This window comes from Sinohyriopsis cumingii, chromosome 11, assembly GCF_028554795.1.
Source record: "Sinohyriopsis cumingii isolate HCF-2022 chromosome 11, ASM2855479v2, whole genome shotgun sequence".
NCBI lineage: Eukaryota > Metazoa > Mollusca > Bivalvia > Unionida > Unionidae > Sinohyriopsis > Sinohyriopsis cumingii.
In genome coordinates, this window is record NC_142971.1 from 84,326,222 (window position 1) to 84,345,433 (window position 19,212).

Genomic DNA, 19,212 nt, shown 5'->3' on the forward strand with positions numbered 1-19,212 from the left:
TGACAGCTTTCAACATGAACAAACTCCATTACAATATTACCCTCCTCCATGAAAGATATGAACATGAACAGTCTCCATCACAATATTACCCTCCTCCATGACAGTCTTCAACATGAACAGTCCACATCACAATATTACCCTCATTCATGACAGTTTCAGATATGAAGTCTCAAACACAATATTATTCTCCTCCATGATAGTTTTAAATGCCAACAGTCTCCACCACAATGTTACACTCCTCCATGACTGTTTTAAACATGAAAATTCTGCATCACAATATTACCCTCCTCCACGACAGTTTTAAACATGAACAATCTCCATTACAATATTAACATCCTCCATGAAAGATTTAAACATGAACAGTCCCTAAATCACAATATTACCCTCCTCCATGATAGTTTTAAACATGAACAGTCTCCATCACAATATTACCCTCCTCCATGATACTTTTAAACACGAACAGTATCCGTCACAATATTACCATTCTCAATGACAGTTTTAAACATGAACAGTCTCCATCACAATATTACCCTCTTCCATGACAGTTTTAAACACGAAGAGTCTCCATCACAATATTACCCTCCTCCATGTCAGTTTTAAACATGAACATTCTCCATCACAATATTACCCTCTTGCATGACAATTTTAAACATAAACAGTCCCAAAATCACTATATTACCCTCCTCCATGACAGTTTTAAACATGAACAGTCCCAAAATCACAATATTATCCTCATCCATGACAGTTTTAAAGACGAAAGTCTCCATAACAATATTACCCTCCTCCATGACAGTTTTAAACATGACCAATCTCCATCACAATATTAACTTCGTCCATGACAGTTTTAAACACGAACAGTCTCCATCACAATATTACACTCCTCCATGACAGTTTTAAGCATAAAAAGCCTCCATCAGAATATTACCCTTCTCCATGACAGTTTTAAATATGAACAGTCTCCGTCACAATGTTACCCTCCTCCATGACAGTTTTAGACATGAACAGTCTCCATCACAATATTACCCTCTTCCAAGACAGTCTTAAACATGAACAGTCCTTAAATAACAATATTACCCTCTTCCATAACAGTTTTGAACACGAACAGTCCCCTAAAAACAATATTACCCTCCTCCTTGACAGTTTTAAACATGAACAGTCCCATGATCACTGTATTACCCTTCTCCATGACAGTTTTAAACATGAACAGTCTCCATTACAATATTACCCTCCTACATGACAGTTTTAAGCATAAAAAGCCTCCATCAGAATATTACCCTTCTCCATGACAGTTTTAAATATGAACAGTCTCCGTCACAATGTTACCCTCCTCCATGACAGTTTTAGACATGAACAGTCTCCATCACAATATTACCCTCTTCCAAGACAGTCTTAAACATGAACAGTCCTTAAATAACAATATTACCCTCTTCCATAACAGTTTTGAACACGAACAGTCCCCTAAAAACAATATTACCCTCCTCCTTGACAGTTTTAAACATGAACAGTCCCATGATCACTGTATTACCCTTCTCCATGACAGTTTTAAACATGAACAGTCTCCATTACAATATTACCCTCCTACATGACAGTTTTAAACACGAACAGTCCAAAGATCACAATATTACACTCCTCCATGATAGTTTTAAACATAAACAGTCCCCAAATAACAATATTAATCTCTTCCATGACGGTTTTAAACACGAACTGTCCCCAAATAACAATATTACCGTCCTCCATGACAGTTTTAAACATGAACAGTCACCAAATCAGTGTTACCCTCCTCCATGACAGTTTTAAACATGAACAGTCTCCATTACAATATTACCCTCCACCATGAAAGATTTAAACATGAACAGTCCCTAAATCACAATATTACCCTCCTCCATGTCAGTTTTAAACATGAACAGTCTCCATCACAATATTACCCTCCTCCATGATAGTTTTAAACATGAACAGTCTCCATCACAATAATACCCTCTTCCATGACAGTTTTAAATACGAACAGTCTCCATCACAATATTACCCTCCTCCATGACAGTTTTAAACACGAACAGTCTCCATCACAATATTACCATCCTCCATGAAAGATTTAAACATGAACAGTCCCCAAATCACAATATTACCCTCCTCCATGATAGTTTTAAACATGAACAATCTCCATCACAATATTACCCTCCTCCATGACAGTTTTAAACATGAACAGTCCCAAGATCACTATATTACCCTCCTCCATCATATTTTTAAACATGAAAAGTCCCCAAATAACAATATTAATCTCTTCCATGACGGTTTTAAACACGAACAGTCCCCTAATTACAATATTACCCTCCTCCATGTCAGTTTTAAACATGAACAGTCACCAAATCTCAATGTTACCCTCCTCCTTGACAGTATTAAACATGAACAGTCTCCATTACAATATTGCCCTCCTCCATGAAAGATTTAAACACTAACCGTCTCAATCACAATATTACCCTCCTCCATGATAGTTTTAAACATAAAAAGTATCGATCACAATATTTCCCTCATCCATGATAGTTTTAAACACGAACAGTCCTTAAATAACAATATTACCCTCTTACATAACATAAAAATGTTATTTTCCATTGACTCATTAACCCCTGTCACCGCATTTGCGTGACAGGAGGTAGTAGCCTGCTGCCAAGCTGTGTAGCATCAGGGTCATTTATGATGCACTAAAGTGGGTGGTATTATAGAAAGGTAGACAGATGTGGCTCTACAATGATACCAAATAATCTGTATATTTCAGTTGCACTACAAAATACAGAGGGAAAACCTAATTTTTTGGACCCGTTTTCTTTCCACCCAAACTTTGCCAGTGGTTGGAATCCAGTTTTGTGTACAGATTTAGAGTCAGATCTATGGCAGACCAGTCTGCATGGTACACAGATATTAGCCTTTGCAAAAAGTAGGATAAGGTGAGCATTTAGAATAAAGAGTGGTCTCAATACAAAATGATGGGTCCGTTAAACAAATGTGAAAAAATAAAAGAAAAAAATAAGAACTCCAACTTTTAAACTTCTCCTCATGCATGAGCAGAATAACCAACGGAAAACGACACAACTAGGCATTAGGCTAAAGGAAAATCTCTTGTAAATCGATGTATTAGGATGTATTCAGAAATTAGCCCCAAAATGTGTTTCCTACTCGCATTTCAGGTCAAAACAACAAAACAAACAACCTCCAGGGGTTAATGAATTAAGACTTTAATACTGCCTTCCATTTAATGCAATTAGAATTCTTTACTGATTAGAAAATTTCCACTACACAGTGGAGAACAATTATTAATGATTTTGATAAGGACTACAATAAAATGCAATAACATGTGATTCTTTCACTTATTGTGCTGACACTTAGCAGAGAAGACAAAAGGTACATATATTTAATAAGTCAGCCTTTTGTTAATTGTAGCAATAGGAAAGGATAACTACGTTTGTTCCAAAGTTAAATTTATCTTACAAGAAAGCGGAACAAGGGGAGCATCATAACAATGCTTTATGTTACAAATGTGAGGTGGAAAAAACAAAGACACGTTTAATTGCCATACTCATCAAAGAATGAAGATATGTTTTATAAGATTGATCTAGTTAAGATACATGTTTACACAAATCTATTAGTTCTATTGTAAAGACCATTTTTAAGGGAGGTATATATTTTTCAAAATATATAAACAGTACGAAATGATGCAATGTCACCATTTCTGTCCAAAATCTCCACCCATGGTGTTGGAGGTAAGATAAAATTAAACGTTTAAAATTACTAACACTGGATCTGAAGAAGGTGAATTCCCTGTGTGCACCTACGGTAAAATGTAAGACGTTCACCTCCATGGTGAATTGAACAATTTGGTTCGTGATGAGCCCAGTTTTCAATGCATAATTTGTACCTTGTGTCGATGTTGTAAAACCTGGCATAAACTAGTAGTCAGTGCACCAGCATACCTCTACCTTAATGTGTAATTAAAAAGTAATCCTGACACCTGACATCTACATGCAGGCACTTCAGTATATATATATATATATATATATATATATATATATATATATATATATATATATATATATATATATATATATATATATATATATATATACATATATATATATATATATACATATATATATATATATATATATACATATATATATATATATATATATATATATATATATATATATATATATATATATATATATATATATATATATATATATATATATATATATATATATATATATATATATATATATATATATATATATATATATATATATATATATATATATATATATATATTTACCTGCAAAGTAAGAGTTCTGTCTTTACTTGGGGAGAAAATTTTGACTGAGTTATCTCCAGATAGATTAAGAAGGGAAGGATCCACAGTATAGAATAGGGTGAATCTTGACTCGAAGCCATCCATCTTAATCACTATCTCAAAGCAACCAGAACACAATCCACTGGCGCTCCTTCTTTTTCTGTTGGTACTATTACTTTTAACTTGGATAAGGTTCTTCTTTTGTTCCTCAGAAAGTTTAGGAGTTGTACATATCATTATGGTGCCATTATCAGACACGTCACAATTCTGTACCTGGAAAAGATATTGAATATGTTGCACATCACAATGTACATTCCATATGATTTGAAAACAGTTAAATTTGCCTTCTTGTTTTATCTATATGTCATATCTTCTTTTTTGTTGAAATCTACATAATGTCTTTGCTGATGTCCTGTAATTTTCTTATTTTTAACTGCTGAGTCCTGAAACCATGTTAGGTAATCTTAAGAAACTACCTTAATGAATTCAATGAAAAATATCTACTCATGTTTGTCTGAGTCAACATTATGGTGAAACATTCAATATATTGATACATCAATATTTGTACATATCGATGCCAATACTGACAAAACTGGTGAAGAACTGATGCAAAACAATACTTACCCTTTATAGGTTACTTTAATGTTCAGTGGTCATGAAGAATTATTTATCATTTGCCTTTTAATTCTTGAAACTAAAAACTCACCTGAGACAGCTGTAGCAGGTACATGCATTTGTTTACGTCAGTAACAACGAAAACCTACTGAAAACACCACACTTGCCTTTGACAAATTAGCATACACAATGTGAATTACGTGGTTTGACAGCCTCGCAGAATTCCATGCAGATTATTTTATCCTGTTAACATGCTCAGTTACTTGTAAAATATATTAAGATAAGGAAGATATTCCAGATTTGTTTCCCATGCATGATCTATGAATGATTACTTTTATGTGAAGTTTCACTGTTGCTTCACATCCTGTCTACTTGTATCAAACATGAGGTTACATATCCCAGATGACATCCAATGAAATATGTCATATTCATTTCTGATTGGTGGTTATGGTTTGTTCAAGTCAAGAGTAAAACATTAACGGCCAATAAGAACTGTAGCTTATTCACCACATGACACATGAGAAGTATTCACATCCAAACTCACTCTAAATATATACAAAACAAGAGAGAATTTGTTTGTAAAAGTGGCTATCAAATTACAAGTAAATTTCTTAAACCATACATAGAGAACAAGTTTGGAATGTCGCTCTTTTAAACTGATAAATGTAATCAATGACTGAACATGCTGATGGGATACAAAATTAGCACATATTTGGCAAATGGGCAGTTTCCAAACTGCACAAATAATAATCACATTGCTTATTTGCAGAAACGAATTGGGTGACATCAATAATTTCCTTTTGCTCACACAGTGTATGTGTCTGCAGTAGTTGTTTTGCAACTGCATGAAGGAATTAGTTGCTCCAGGTTATCCTCGCTGCCATATTTGGACTTGTTCTAGATAAGATTTTACTTACATGTGGGAAAAACTCATTTCTTCTGCTTTATAGTTAGCAACAATATGCCTTTCAAATTTAATTCATGACATGTAATTGGTTAGTAAAATGTTTAAAAAGCATCCATGCAGTGCAAATCAAAGGGTGTGGTGACCAAGATGAATCCTGAGTCCTGATCAAATGGAGCAACCTGAAATGGCCCCAAAGGTTGAATAAATATCATTGATACCTAACAGGTAGTCTGTTTTGAAGAATTTATCTTGCCAATGTTGAGAATGGCATATGAACAGATGATACGCCTATTTCCGTCTGTAATCTGCATGCTAGAAATATAACCAATATGAGGGACCTTCTAAAGATGAAAAGACCATCAAGTTGATATGTGTATTGAGAATGTATAATATCGTATACTGTGTCATGAATCATATTAATACACAACAGAGGTGTATAATTTTACCCCTAGTTATCATGTTCAGAAGTGCAAAAATCTAAATCTTGATATATGAACTTGATATTATGGATAAAAAATCATGGCCCCTTGAAATGAATGCTGACTAAGTATGAAGTGAGAAAAAAAACCATGCTTAAAGTGGTTCTCCTTTTATAAGGCCCTTTCTTCTTCAACAGAAAATTGGCCTTGTAAGAGGGTAGCCTTTCCAGAGGCACAGATAGTAGTATTATTAAATATGAAGGAAGTATTAAATAGATACTATTTTTCATTAAATTGCACCGGCATGGTATGCAATCAATGTAATCAAACTTGTAATGCATTAATTAAAATAATTGGTGGAAGACCACCTTGTGAAACTGTTAGGGCACATACATCTGGCTTAACTATAATTGTTTGTTCATTCCATTTTCTCACTGCTGTAGAATGTGTAATTTTGCAGTGTTTATTGGATATTTCTGACATCAAATGTCATTGTAGTAATCCCAGAACTGTTCCTCATTTAATTCAGTCAAATTGCTTTCACGTTAATCTACCAACTGAGAATATGACATTTAGGAACTACTTTTATTACTTTACTGGCAATCTGTAGTTATTACACAAACTGATTAGTGTTTACAACAGAAGTGATCTTGTCATATGATCAACTGGTTTTAGTCCAGCCAGTTCCCTTTCAAGTACATTTGACCATCCACAAGCAAGAAGCCTCAACAGCTAACATACCATTTTTACGTTATGGTGACCGTATCTCACACTGACTTGAGCCGAACAACACCGTGAGACTCAGTGGTTAGCTTTTGTTATGATAGTTATTAATAGTAATAACAGCCAGTAATTATCAATGTGACAAAATCTGACATCCAAGGAATATACAGTTGTAAGGATAATCAGTTTACTTACCTCTTTGTATTGGTTAATGTTAGGTATTTCATTGGTATGTTGGAACAAATGTCAACATGCAGTGCTTTGATATCAGTAAATATTAGCGACATTTCCATCTGTAAACCCCACTACCTGGCCATTGTTAAGATTTAAATTTTACATTTCCATCTGTAAACCCCACTACCTGGCCACTGTTAAGATTTAAATTTGACATTTCCATCTGTAAACCCTACTACCTTGTCATTCTCAAGATGTAAATTTGACAGCTTTTGCACTGAAATGCACCTGTTTGTAGTGGCCATCCTAAAGGCATAATTTTGGACACGGAGTCATCCATGCCTAAAGATTCAATAGTAGGACCACTGTATAAGTTACTCTGTTCATACGCTGACTGAAGTACAATATCGAAGAAGTTGCATTTGAACTTAACTCCAAGGCCAAGGTCAAGTAGGGCTGGTTATGAGGTTATTGCTAATAGTGCTTAGATATACCAGGATTCTAGGTTTGATCAAAACTAGCCATAGTTGTAAAAATCACTTTGACAACAAGCCATTACAAATTAACTAGAGCCAACTAAATGTCACAGGAAGTCCTTCAATGACAACCATCCATGTAAAAAGGAATAGTGACAAAAAGATCTTTTGGATGCCTTGATTTTTTTAGCATTTTCAAAGAGAGGGGAGGGAGTTTGTATAGTTTTGGAGAAGGGATGGGAGGGGCAATTTTACATGAGAAACATATCTATGAATAGAACTCATAAAATAGGTTTCAAGAAATGTGTCTTTGATAATTCAGTGCGTGAGAAACCTTTTTAAGACACAGGCCATGGGCTAGTGACTTAAATAAACTTGTAAGTCCTGAGTGAAATTCCACAAGCCCGGACTCCAATTTCTACATGCCCAAAATTTCGACTTTTTTAATATAGTCACAGAGCATTGCAAAAGCTACAATTTGAACACAAATTCAATAGGGTTCAAAGGGGTTTGAAGGTAATACAAGTGTCATTAGTGTTCATAACGCCACACATTAGGGACTGGATGGTCCTGGTGATAAGACGTTTCGGCTGGATTCTCAAGTGAATCCTGGTCAGAACCAAGTTAATGTATGTCTTTGTGTTGTTTGCAGCATTTTCAAAGCTTTAATAGCCCCCACCCTTTATTTTTCTTTTTTTCGCTGTCGTGCTTAACAAAGAAAAACTATGTCAACCAAGAGTTGTGGAATTTATTTTTGTTGGTTTTCACTGATAGCTGACTGCTTCTTAAATCATCAAAAATGAATTACACTTAAACGCTATTCCAACAACTGAAATGATCATACTTTTCTTTCTGCATATGGATTAAAATGTGACTTCAAAGAAATATTGCCACTGTTCACAAACTTGTCAAACGTATAATACATATGGCTTAAACATTCTGATTCAAGGCAATGATGTTTATTAACTTTTGTTCTACATGCATCTAGCATCCATACCTGTCAACTCTTATACCAGGAGATATTACAAACCTGCATTTTCGGGGTTCTTCCACGCCTACCACCTGATTTCTGCAGAGAACTCCCGATTATTACATTATGTCTATTGATTTTCATTTTTCCTAAAAGAAATCCTACATCACTCTCTCTCTCTCTCTCTCTCTGTCTCTCTCTCTCTCTCTCTCTCTCTCTCTCTCTCTCTCTCTCTCTCTCTATATATATATATATATATATATATATATATATATATATATATATATATATATATTTATATATATATACATATTATGCAATCTACAGACGCCATGTTCCATTTTATCACCCATGAATATTGTTATGATGAAACAGTTATTTTTATCACACAACAATGAATTTTGTTCTTCAGTAAATTAAATGTTAAGTTAAAACATTATTCACGTCAATCAATAAAAATAATTTTGCCCTACAACAATAATAAAATTAGAAGAAAAAACCAAAAGAAAAAATAAACTTTAATGATAACACTATCTGCAATTAGTTTCGATCCCAAGAATGATTACTGATGTTGTACGATCTCCATTTCCACCAGAAACTTACATGAGCATTACTGTACCGTATATATAAACACTAATTACCGTCATTAAATTAAATTAAATGAAGGAATGAAGAAATATACCACACACTTTATGTGTTTATGTGCCCTCAAAAAGCTAATTCATATAAATATGTTATTTAGTAAACAATATTTAAATGCCTTGCAAACTGAGAATATGGAAATAAGATACGATAAAAAATATGCAAAAAATAAATGCCACATGTGCAATAGCTGCAGACTGCGTATTTAGACACCACTAGTTACAACAACATAGGGCATTGTTTATTTGCCAATCAATTGCTGGTGCTTATATAATACACTGTATAATGTGGTTTCTTTGAATTATGTCGGAGGGCAGGCCTTTTCACAAGATAATTTTAAGGATAAGGATTTACTATTAATTAGTCATGCTGGCTTTCTTGCTTATTTACTTAAGACTAACTTTTAGGTATTGAGCAGTTTGGCAATAGCTGATCAGAATATGCAAACAAGCACATCCTGGGGGAAAATAAGGCATGTCACAGGAAGAAACGGCCTGTCCTTGGAGTATTTCACGCACATTGAACCCCGAAGATCAGTTAATATTTAGCAAAAATGAGGCTTACAAAATGCCATGAAAAACCGCCCAGGTTTTAGGTTTCTAATTCATTCAATCTCCCTGCTTGGCTTTAGAAGTTGAAAGGTATGAGAATCTTTGATTTACTTATAATCTACTGTTCCATTTCCTGATCCTACCAATACAAATTAGCACAATGGACTCACCCATTACAGCTTTAAAAGATATCTCACAGGCTATTTTCAGTCAATTAAGTAATCTGTGAAATGGTGGCTTATACCTGATCTCTTTGCTTTTAATTAACACTATTTAAAATGCCCAAGGGATAGTTTTACATCAGCTCATACAGGATGGGCCCAATCTAAAATTGGAGTGGCCCCAGGCATGGGGCTATAAGAAATTTTAAGTACTGTAATTCATTCTTAATGAGTGAAACTTAAAATTAATTATCAGCAGAGATAAATAAATTGTCTTATGAGTTGGATATCCTATTTTGTACAGCTTCATGAAGTTTATTTGCTAAATTTTCATAAATGTGAACCTCAGGGATGGGAGGGTTTTCCTCCCAAGATGAGGGTGTCCCCATCCCATCTATCTCTCACTTTATCTTTCACATTGTAGTATATTTACAGGAATACTGTCTGTGATCACATAAACTAGCTGAAGAAGGGTATGATAATTTAGTTGCTAATTTCAAGCAGCATAAAACAATTATCATCCCTTTGATTCTGTCAGCAGGGTTGATTGGCTTTAGTGTTCCAAGTTTGTGGACATGGATTATACCATGTGTGAGCTGAGGTAATTCCAAAAGGATAAAAGAGATTAATTAATTATGATTAAATCACTAAAGGCTCAATCAGCATATAGTGACCCAAGCTTGTGTCTTCTTTTGGACATGAAAATAAAAGAAATATGCCACAGTTAAAAAATTTCCATTCTGAGCCATCCTCTCTCGAAATCAAAACTTCCAACCAAATTTTGCAAATCTTTATTTGTCCTAAGTTCCCTTTTCTGTTTTGTTACATTAATATATTCCATTGCTCAAATGCAAAGAGTCCCTTAGTAAGTACTTGATTATGGCGCTTGATCGACAAGTCAAGCACTCATATGATCAGACTGAGCTTTGTTAATATTAATATTCATTATGCTCATTGAAGATTGATCATTTCTAAAGGGGACATTCATTAAATGTAGTAAAGATTTATGCGATTGAGCATATGATGAAAATATTGAGGTGGCAGCCATAATGAAGATCAGAGATTCAAATTTTTAGTTCTATTCAACTTCACTTTGTAAGAACTCATCCATTGAAACTACTAAATTATATGATAAACTTTTCAGAAGACGAACATACATGTGAACTTCTTGCAAAAAGGGTTTAGCTCCTGCTATAACAGGTGTCTCCTGTCCCTCAATGAAATTTCCCATGTAAGCAAAAGTATTATATATATAAAAAATTCCATTCAATTTCACATCTATCTTCTAGTGTATGTATTCCAAATGTGGCAAGACTGACTGTGATCACATGACTGAAAAATGACTGAAGCACAGCAAAAACAATGTAGTATATTTGTGGTAATACTGCCTTTGATTACATGTGTGCAAAGTGTCATAAGCACAGTAAAAACAATGTAGTATATTTGTGATAATACTGCCTGTGATCAGATGACTGCAAAGTGACTGAAGCACAGCAAAAGCAATGTAATATATTTTTGGTAATACTGCCTGTGATTACATGACTGCAAACTGACTGAAGCACAGCAAAAACAATGTAGTATATTTGTGGTAAGACTTCCTGTGATTACATGTGTGCAAACTGACTGAAGCACAGTAAAAACAATGTATCATATTTGTGGTAATACTGCCTGTGATTGCATGAAGAAAACTGACTGAGCCACAGCAAAAGCAATGTAGTATATTTGTGGTAAGACTGCATGTGATTACATGACTGCAAACGGACTGAAGCACAGCAAAAACAATGTAGTATATTTGTGGTAAGACTGCCTGTGATTACATGACTGCAAACTGACTGAAGCACAGCAAAAACAATGTAGTAAATTTGTGGTAAGACTGCCTGTGATCACATGACAACTAACAGACTGAAGCAAGGCAAAAACAGTTTAGTTGCTAATATTAAGCAGCACCACACAAATGCCCTTTCATTCCATTAGCAGGGTCACTTGGCAGGGTAAGTTGGCTTTAGTGTTGACTCAAATTCACAAACAATTTATTTACCAAGAATACAAAGTGAAAATAAATTCAAAGACACTTAAATGGTTACAGAATGGCAATATGTGACACAACTAACATAAATTGGTAACACTACATGTGTATAGAATTTGAGATTTTAAAAAGGCTATAGGTCAGAGTGCAAATGAAATTTGTGACATGATGGACAGACACAGGTCTCCTCCACTGAAGAGGTCATTTAAAAAAGTTATCAATTAAACAAGACTACAATGGAGACAGAGTTTATGATTATATTTATGATATAAAACAAACTTGCACACCAAATGTTGTTAATGTTTGGGCTATACTCCACAGGTTCAGACATACTAAATTATCTGTGTATATAGTTTTGGGCTCTTTTACATACCATACTGCTATTCCCAGCCATTCCAATGCCAATGTCATGGGCATTATTAAGGTATTTTCCTGTAATGGTTAGCTTTATTCCACCACTACAAAAGAAGAACACAAGTAGCTTATTTAATGCTGATGCAATTTGAATAAAGTGACTTGCCCATGGATGCATCATGGTAGCCAACCCTGGCAGATAAGATAGAAGGATTTGAACCTGTACTCTTCTGGGTAAGAGTCCAGCACACTAACCAGTGAACCACCACAGCTGCTGCCTCTGTTAGTCAGCTGTTACAAGATGCAGAAGCGAATATCTTTATTTTATGAGGGCAACTCAGTTAGCTATACTAAAGTATTCTCCATTAAGGCCCTACAGATGAATATGATATTATAAAGACAAAACAAAAAAATTATAACAAAAATATTAAAGTCTGCTTAAACAAAATAAGCATAAAACACAAAGTGTATATGATATGTATTCAATGAATACATTGGAGTGCATGCATTTCAATGTTTACAAAGAAAACTGTCTCTGTGAGACAATGATCATAAATGTTTGTTTTAAACACACTTTTTCTGCAATGGTCCTTATAACAGTACTTGTTCCGTATATTATTTAGCAGATGATCTCTGTAAAGAGCATTGTAGTTGGTCAATCTGTAAGAAAACTGAATGCCAGGACTAGCATTTTGCAAATTTGGCCACAAAAATTTGAACTACCAGCTTTACAGTAGCAGCTCACATGTTAAATGATAAACTATAGAACTGCAAACCGATTAACTTCCAGAATTTATGTAGATGTAACGTATAGGTCACTGGGGGGTAAGTGATGATATTATTGCCATGTCAATCAAAGATGGTCATCTTTGTGGAGTTTTCATTGCCCATAAGTAGAATAATCTTTCAATGTCATGAGTGATATTATTGTTTTTATATTAGCAAAATATTTTAGTTATGTTATAAATCTGAGTAAAATCAGAATTATTATAACTTGTTAAACATTTGTCATGGCTGCTTTGGATCGGTGGTTCGTTCAAACGATCAAAATATCATCAATGTGTACATTCAAACATCATTTGCAGTATGATGTTCTCATATACTGTGACTGTCAGAATTATAGCAGCTGTATAATTGTTGTCCATTTATATTTTAATATTACAGTGTTTAATAAAGTGCTGTATAATTTGTATCCATTATTTCATTTGAAACGTATTGAAATCTCTCAAAAATTACTGAAACAGCTGTAAAATACTGTATATAGTAACACGGAAATTTCAATATTTCAGTTAAATTTTACTAGCAATTGAATGAAGCTTCAATGAAAGTTTTGGTCAAAATGTTTGTGAGATGCCACCAAATTTTAGTAAGATCTCATCAAAATTTAATTGAAAGTTTAGTCAGATCTCACCAAGATTTCACTGAAAGTTTTGATCAATATTTTTGTGAACACTCATCAAAATTTCAGTTAACTTTTAGTGTGATCTTACTAAAGCTTTAGTGAAATAATACTATTATTTTGCCCAAAACGTAGGAACCTTACTTAACTTGGCACTGTACACCCTAGTAAAAATGTATATACATTTTACATAATTCAAAGAATGGTATAATGTCCTGTTTGTACCACAAATCAGAATAAGACAATAGTCTTCAAGCATTTATCCCCCCCCCTTAAATGGCATCTCCCTAATAAAAACTTGGCTTCAGCAGATATTCAGCAGAAATCAACGCAGTGACCATTGTAAACAATGTTATACAATTACAGCATAAGATGTCAATTTCAAGTTGGCAATTTAAGATGCATTCTGCAAGAATGACTTGGCATGTTGGTTTTAATACATGTACTTCAAATTATGGTCCAGTCATTAAGAACAGAAGTTTTACTGATTGACATATGCAATTTACAATCAGCTAACATTTCAAGAAAATAAGTGATCTTAATTTTTACAAAATATACTGAGACAATAAAATAATTAAGTAAACAAGTCTTGATATTCTATGTATTTATAGAAGGGAGATCAATTTCATTTGCAGTATGTTTACATTTCACCTTTACAAAGAAATCTGAACTTCTGCAATGTCTTGATGTGAGGCACACTGTATTGATCTTCTGTTGAACAGTATTAATTTATTTTGTTGTTTAAGCAAGAAAATTAATTCCCTTGGTTTAGACAATTAAATTCCAGTTGACAGCCATTTAAAAAAAAAAAAAACTTGTGACATAGTGATGAAATACTGCAAATAACCACAGCACCTCAGCATTCACAGGTAATGTCATCTTCATCATAGATCAGCTGATCGGCATTATTTAGTCACATTTTAACAGCCAATTAGTGAAGACATCCCATGGAAAACCCGATATGCAATGAGTGATTGACAATCAAATACCATTTCAGCAGTCAGTGATCTAAATTTCAATCATATATATGGACAACCTTGTTGAGCTTTTCTTGAACAGCGTAAATTTATCCTACTTTTTAAGTAAAACAAAGAATGGCATAATGTCCTTTTTCATTAACAAATTCAGAAGAAGACAATAGTCTTCAAGTATTTACCCCCCTCCCCATTAAATGGTGTCTCCCTAGAAAGGAATTGGCTTCAGTGGATGTTCAGCAGAAAACAAGGCAGTGACCATTGTAAAAACTTATAAAATTTCAGCATAAGATGACAATTTCTGGTTGGGAAAGGAGCATTTCTATCGCAAGAATGACTTGGCATGTTTCTCTTAATACATGTACTTCAAATTATGGTCCAATCATTAAGAACAAAAGTTTTACTGATTGAAATTTGAATAGTCAATCAATATGACCACCCATGGAAACACCCATACATCAGTTTACAATCAGATACCATTTCAAGAATTAAGTAATCTTAATTTCTACAAAACATATTGGGACAATAAAAAAAATTAAGTAAAATAGTCTTTATATTCTATGTATTTAGAGAAGGGTGATCAACTTATTTTGCAGTATGTTTACATTTCTACTTTATTTAAATAAATCTTAACCTATGCACTGACTTGATGTGAGGCATACTGTATTGATCTTCTCTTGGACAGTGCTAATTTATTTTGCTGTTTAAACAAGAAAAGTAATTTCCTTGGTTTGGACAAGTAAATTCCAGTTGACTGTCACTTTTTTAAATAAAACAAACCACCAGCAAAAGGAAGAGCAAATTCTGAATTTATGAATCACTTAATGACACAGTTACGAGGCTGAATATACATACTTCTTCAATTTTAACTACAGGTGTACTGCAAGGCAATTGAATTTAATGGGCTAGATAGTTCTTTCTGACCGGGATATTATTTAATTCATCACAAGATAAATTTATTTCAGACAAGAAAAGGAATGGCATGGTGTCCTTGTTATAATACAAATTTCTTGTTTAATTAACCCTCAATAATCCTGTGATTATATGTCAGAAGAAATAGAACAATATATTCCTGATAACTTATCAGTGCCAGAGCAGTCCCCCACTCCTAAAGATATCGAACAGACACACACAAATGTAGTCACTTTAAATTTGATGACATTTAATTCTTGCACACATTTATAGGGCATTATGCATACTTTGAATAAATAGACACATGATTTTGCTCTTGTGTTATTTTGAGGCAAGTTAGGGTCCTTTTTGAAAGTTAAACAACACACACACACACACACACACACACACACACACACACACACACACACACATACCCGTGCCCAACACCTGACCTGATCTGGCCCATTCTCATACTTGGAGTAACTATCGGAACACGTGCAATTCTGTTTCACGTAAAATATTATTGCAAATTTTGTTGTAAAATGTCTGACATATATCATTCATTGTCATACCTTTCACTGCAGGGAGTGAAGTATTATTGAATTTCATATGATACTTAACAAAGTATATTGTGCACATTGACACAGCAATAAGGAAATGGATGCAAAGGTACATTCTGGTAACATAGTATTGATAAATTGCTCTAAATAGGTCCATTAACATCTTGTTAAGAGTTTGTTTTCTTCTAAGGATTCCATAATTTGCAGTAGAGAGTACCAAACCAATCTGAGATAAATATAGAGACCAACAAAGTGATAGGTCTTGTATTTGCTTAGTCATTACATCATGTTAGAGAAATGTAAATTTAACAGTCATCACTTTATCACCAGATCGATCAAGAGAGATGAGGAATCGATCCCATGTCTTCTATTTAATTCATATTAGCTGCAAAACAGTATACCAAATACAGAAATTATCTAAATACTATTGAAAGAAATTGGCTTTCATGTTTTATTCTTTATTTGTCTCAATAGCCAATTGCTACAACATAAATAAACAGGAAACTGCATTGAAATAATTAAACGTATTAGATTTATAGCATGAATAGGATATTTATAAATCATTTCCACATGACTAATTAGTTTTTCTATCATAACAAACATTTTGTTTTTATATTTTTCCTTACAAGAACAAACAAATAATAGGATACATATGGATACAACCAAGCAGAATGCCTTAAATTTGTTGAACATTTATTATTTTAAAATTTTCAACAATCATTTATTTATTTCAACAATAATTGATTAATTAGGATTAATTACCAAACTTACGCTGTTAATAATGGGACCATAATTTGAGGTGTAAAATACAGCATACCAAGTCAATCAATATGACCACCCACGGAAACACCAAGTCAGAAGGCTTTATGTTAGAAACATTGTCCTCTGATGCTAAAAAAAAAAGTGTTTACAATGCTCACTGTCATTATTTCTGCAGAACATCTGCTCGAGTCAATATTCTTTTTTAGGGAGAGACCATTTAAGTTTCCAAAGGGTTACATACTTTGAAATACACTTATCTCATGATGAATAAAAAGAGACATAATATATATCACCGGAAAGAACAATAAATTGAATTACCAGTCCAATACAGCACAAATGAAATCAGAATTGAACTAAAGTTTGTAGCTGTGTACATCTATATTCAGCCTCATGACTTGGTCATTACTTTTTAAGAACAAAACATGGTTTGCATTTAAGTGTAAATTCCGTGTTTTATGTTTTATTGTTGTTTTTCTTAAACAGAATCAACAGTCATGGGGAATTTGAATGTACATACCTCCAAGGATTACTTTTCATGTTTAAACAGTAGGATAACTTTGCACTCTTCAAGAGAAAACCACCAAGGTCTTGTCAAAGTATGTGCATTAATTAGTTCAGATTTCTTTGAATACAGTAAAAGTGTAAACTTGTTGCAAAAGGTGTCATTCAGCCTTTTGTAAATAAAAAAGTACAGTAGTAATAGTACAGTTTTCTAGGCATTGCGAATATGTTACTATTATCTAAAATTTGATTTGTCATTATATATATTATAAAATCTTCAAATTAACTAGGAAATGTGTATAATCATCTAATAATGATGTAGATAAAATGGTCTCTCTCTCGGTCTCCGTCTCTCTCTCTCTCTCTCTTCATACACCAGCGGTCATACAGTAAACTACGCCCATTTGATAGAGACCACGTCCACTCTGCGGTGGTCATTCATTGAGGACTTCTTGAGAAAGCACGGTGTGTAGAACATTTCTCCACAAACAACCGCATCAGGACGTGCAGAAAGATGATGGAGGTTATTTTTTCTTAATCATCTCCACTCTCTCTCCACCCCCACCACAATGCATGGAGTTCTGAAAATACCAGTGATGTGTACTGTATATGGGAAGAAAACCACAAAAGAAAGAAGAAAGGTGAGGAATCAATTATACACTTCATTTTATAGGCAACAACCTTGATATAATTCAATACAGCTGTGAAATATTAAAATCATTTAACTGCACTTAAGGAAGCACATACATTTTGGATGGATATTACTTATCAATCAAACCATCCACAACAGAAAGTAAATGCATAAATTCAATTTGAGAAATATTTATTTGATGACTTTACTTGTCCAGATTTACAACTTACCTTGCCATACTTTTGTTGGGTTGGATTTTATCTATTACAGGATTTGCCAAATATGCGAAGCTTTTGGGAACAGTTTTATAAGTCTGATTATCAAATATCAAAATGATGCTTGTTGTTGCAGTCTTCTCCATTAGTGGTGTTCTGCATATAATTTTGCCTTCAATTCCAGCCCTGCCAGAACAAAAGAGAATCTTCAATGAAATTTAAAAATTAAATATTACCAAGTCATGTAACCAAGTTCACTGACAAGGGAGCAGGGGGGATGGTGAAGATGGATATGATAGGTGGAAGAAAATAGTTTTAAAATGAATCAGTAATGTATATTTGTAAAATCTGACATACTATGCATGCTGAAATTTAGTTAAGGCTTCTTGGAGGAGGAGATGTAAAACTAACTTAAATTATGTAACGCTTATCTGCTACTACTGCACTGCATTCATTACCGAGACTTCACCATCTGGAGGGCAAGAATTAAACAGAACTTGAGTCTAGTCCAACTCCTTCATCATGACGAATACATGGATATCTTCTTCTTTTGACTTGGACCTAAAGTACAGGACATCAGAGAAGGATGAGTAATGGGAATCTTTACAATAACAGCAGGCAAGTATTTCACAATTCAAACTATTTTATCCCCAAAGACTATATGTTAACAGCATGTAATACATTGCCGGCACTGCGTATTAGTGAATTTACTAGTTAGGAAAGAGGCTGATAGCCACAACAAATCTTGCAGAGAAAATAAGTACACTTACCCATATGGTAGGAGTGCTCACCAATGAAGACTGCTAGACGACTGGGCCTCCCCAGTCACAAATCTGTCGTGTCAGTGTAAAGAAAGAGTTGAGGATATGAAATGGGACTCTGGTAAGAAACTAATCCAAATTCAGACCCTTAGGCAGGT

At 33.8% G+C, this 19,212-nt stretch overlaps 2 protein-coding genes across 2 annotated transcripts in view; both read right to left on the reverse strand.

Annotated features, from left to right (window-relative positions):
* Positions 1-19,212, reverse strand: part of LOC149788886 (plexin-B-like) — a 446,804-nt gene that overhangs the window by 212,066 nt on the left and 215,526 nt on the right. The gene's annotated exons all lie outside the window — the stretch shown is intronic.
* LOC149788888 (hepatocyte growth factor receptor-like) overlaps positions 1-19,212 on the reverse strand; it is a 219,804-nt gene that overhangs the window by 50,971 nt on the left and 149,621 nt on the right. The window contains exons 17-19 of the mRNA XM_089973562.1: positions 18,309-18,479; positions 12,377-12,461; positions 4,322-4,612 (exon numbers count right to left, since the gene is read on the reverse strand). Coding sequence (XP_089829688.1) covers positions 4,322-4,612; positions 12,377-12,461; positions 18,309-18,479 — 547 coding nt within the window. The remainder of the gene's footprint in view (positions 1-4,321; positions 4,613-12,376; positions 12,462-18,308; positions 18,480-19,212) is intronic.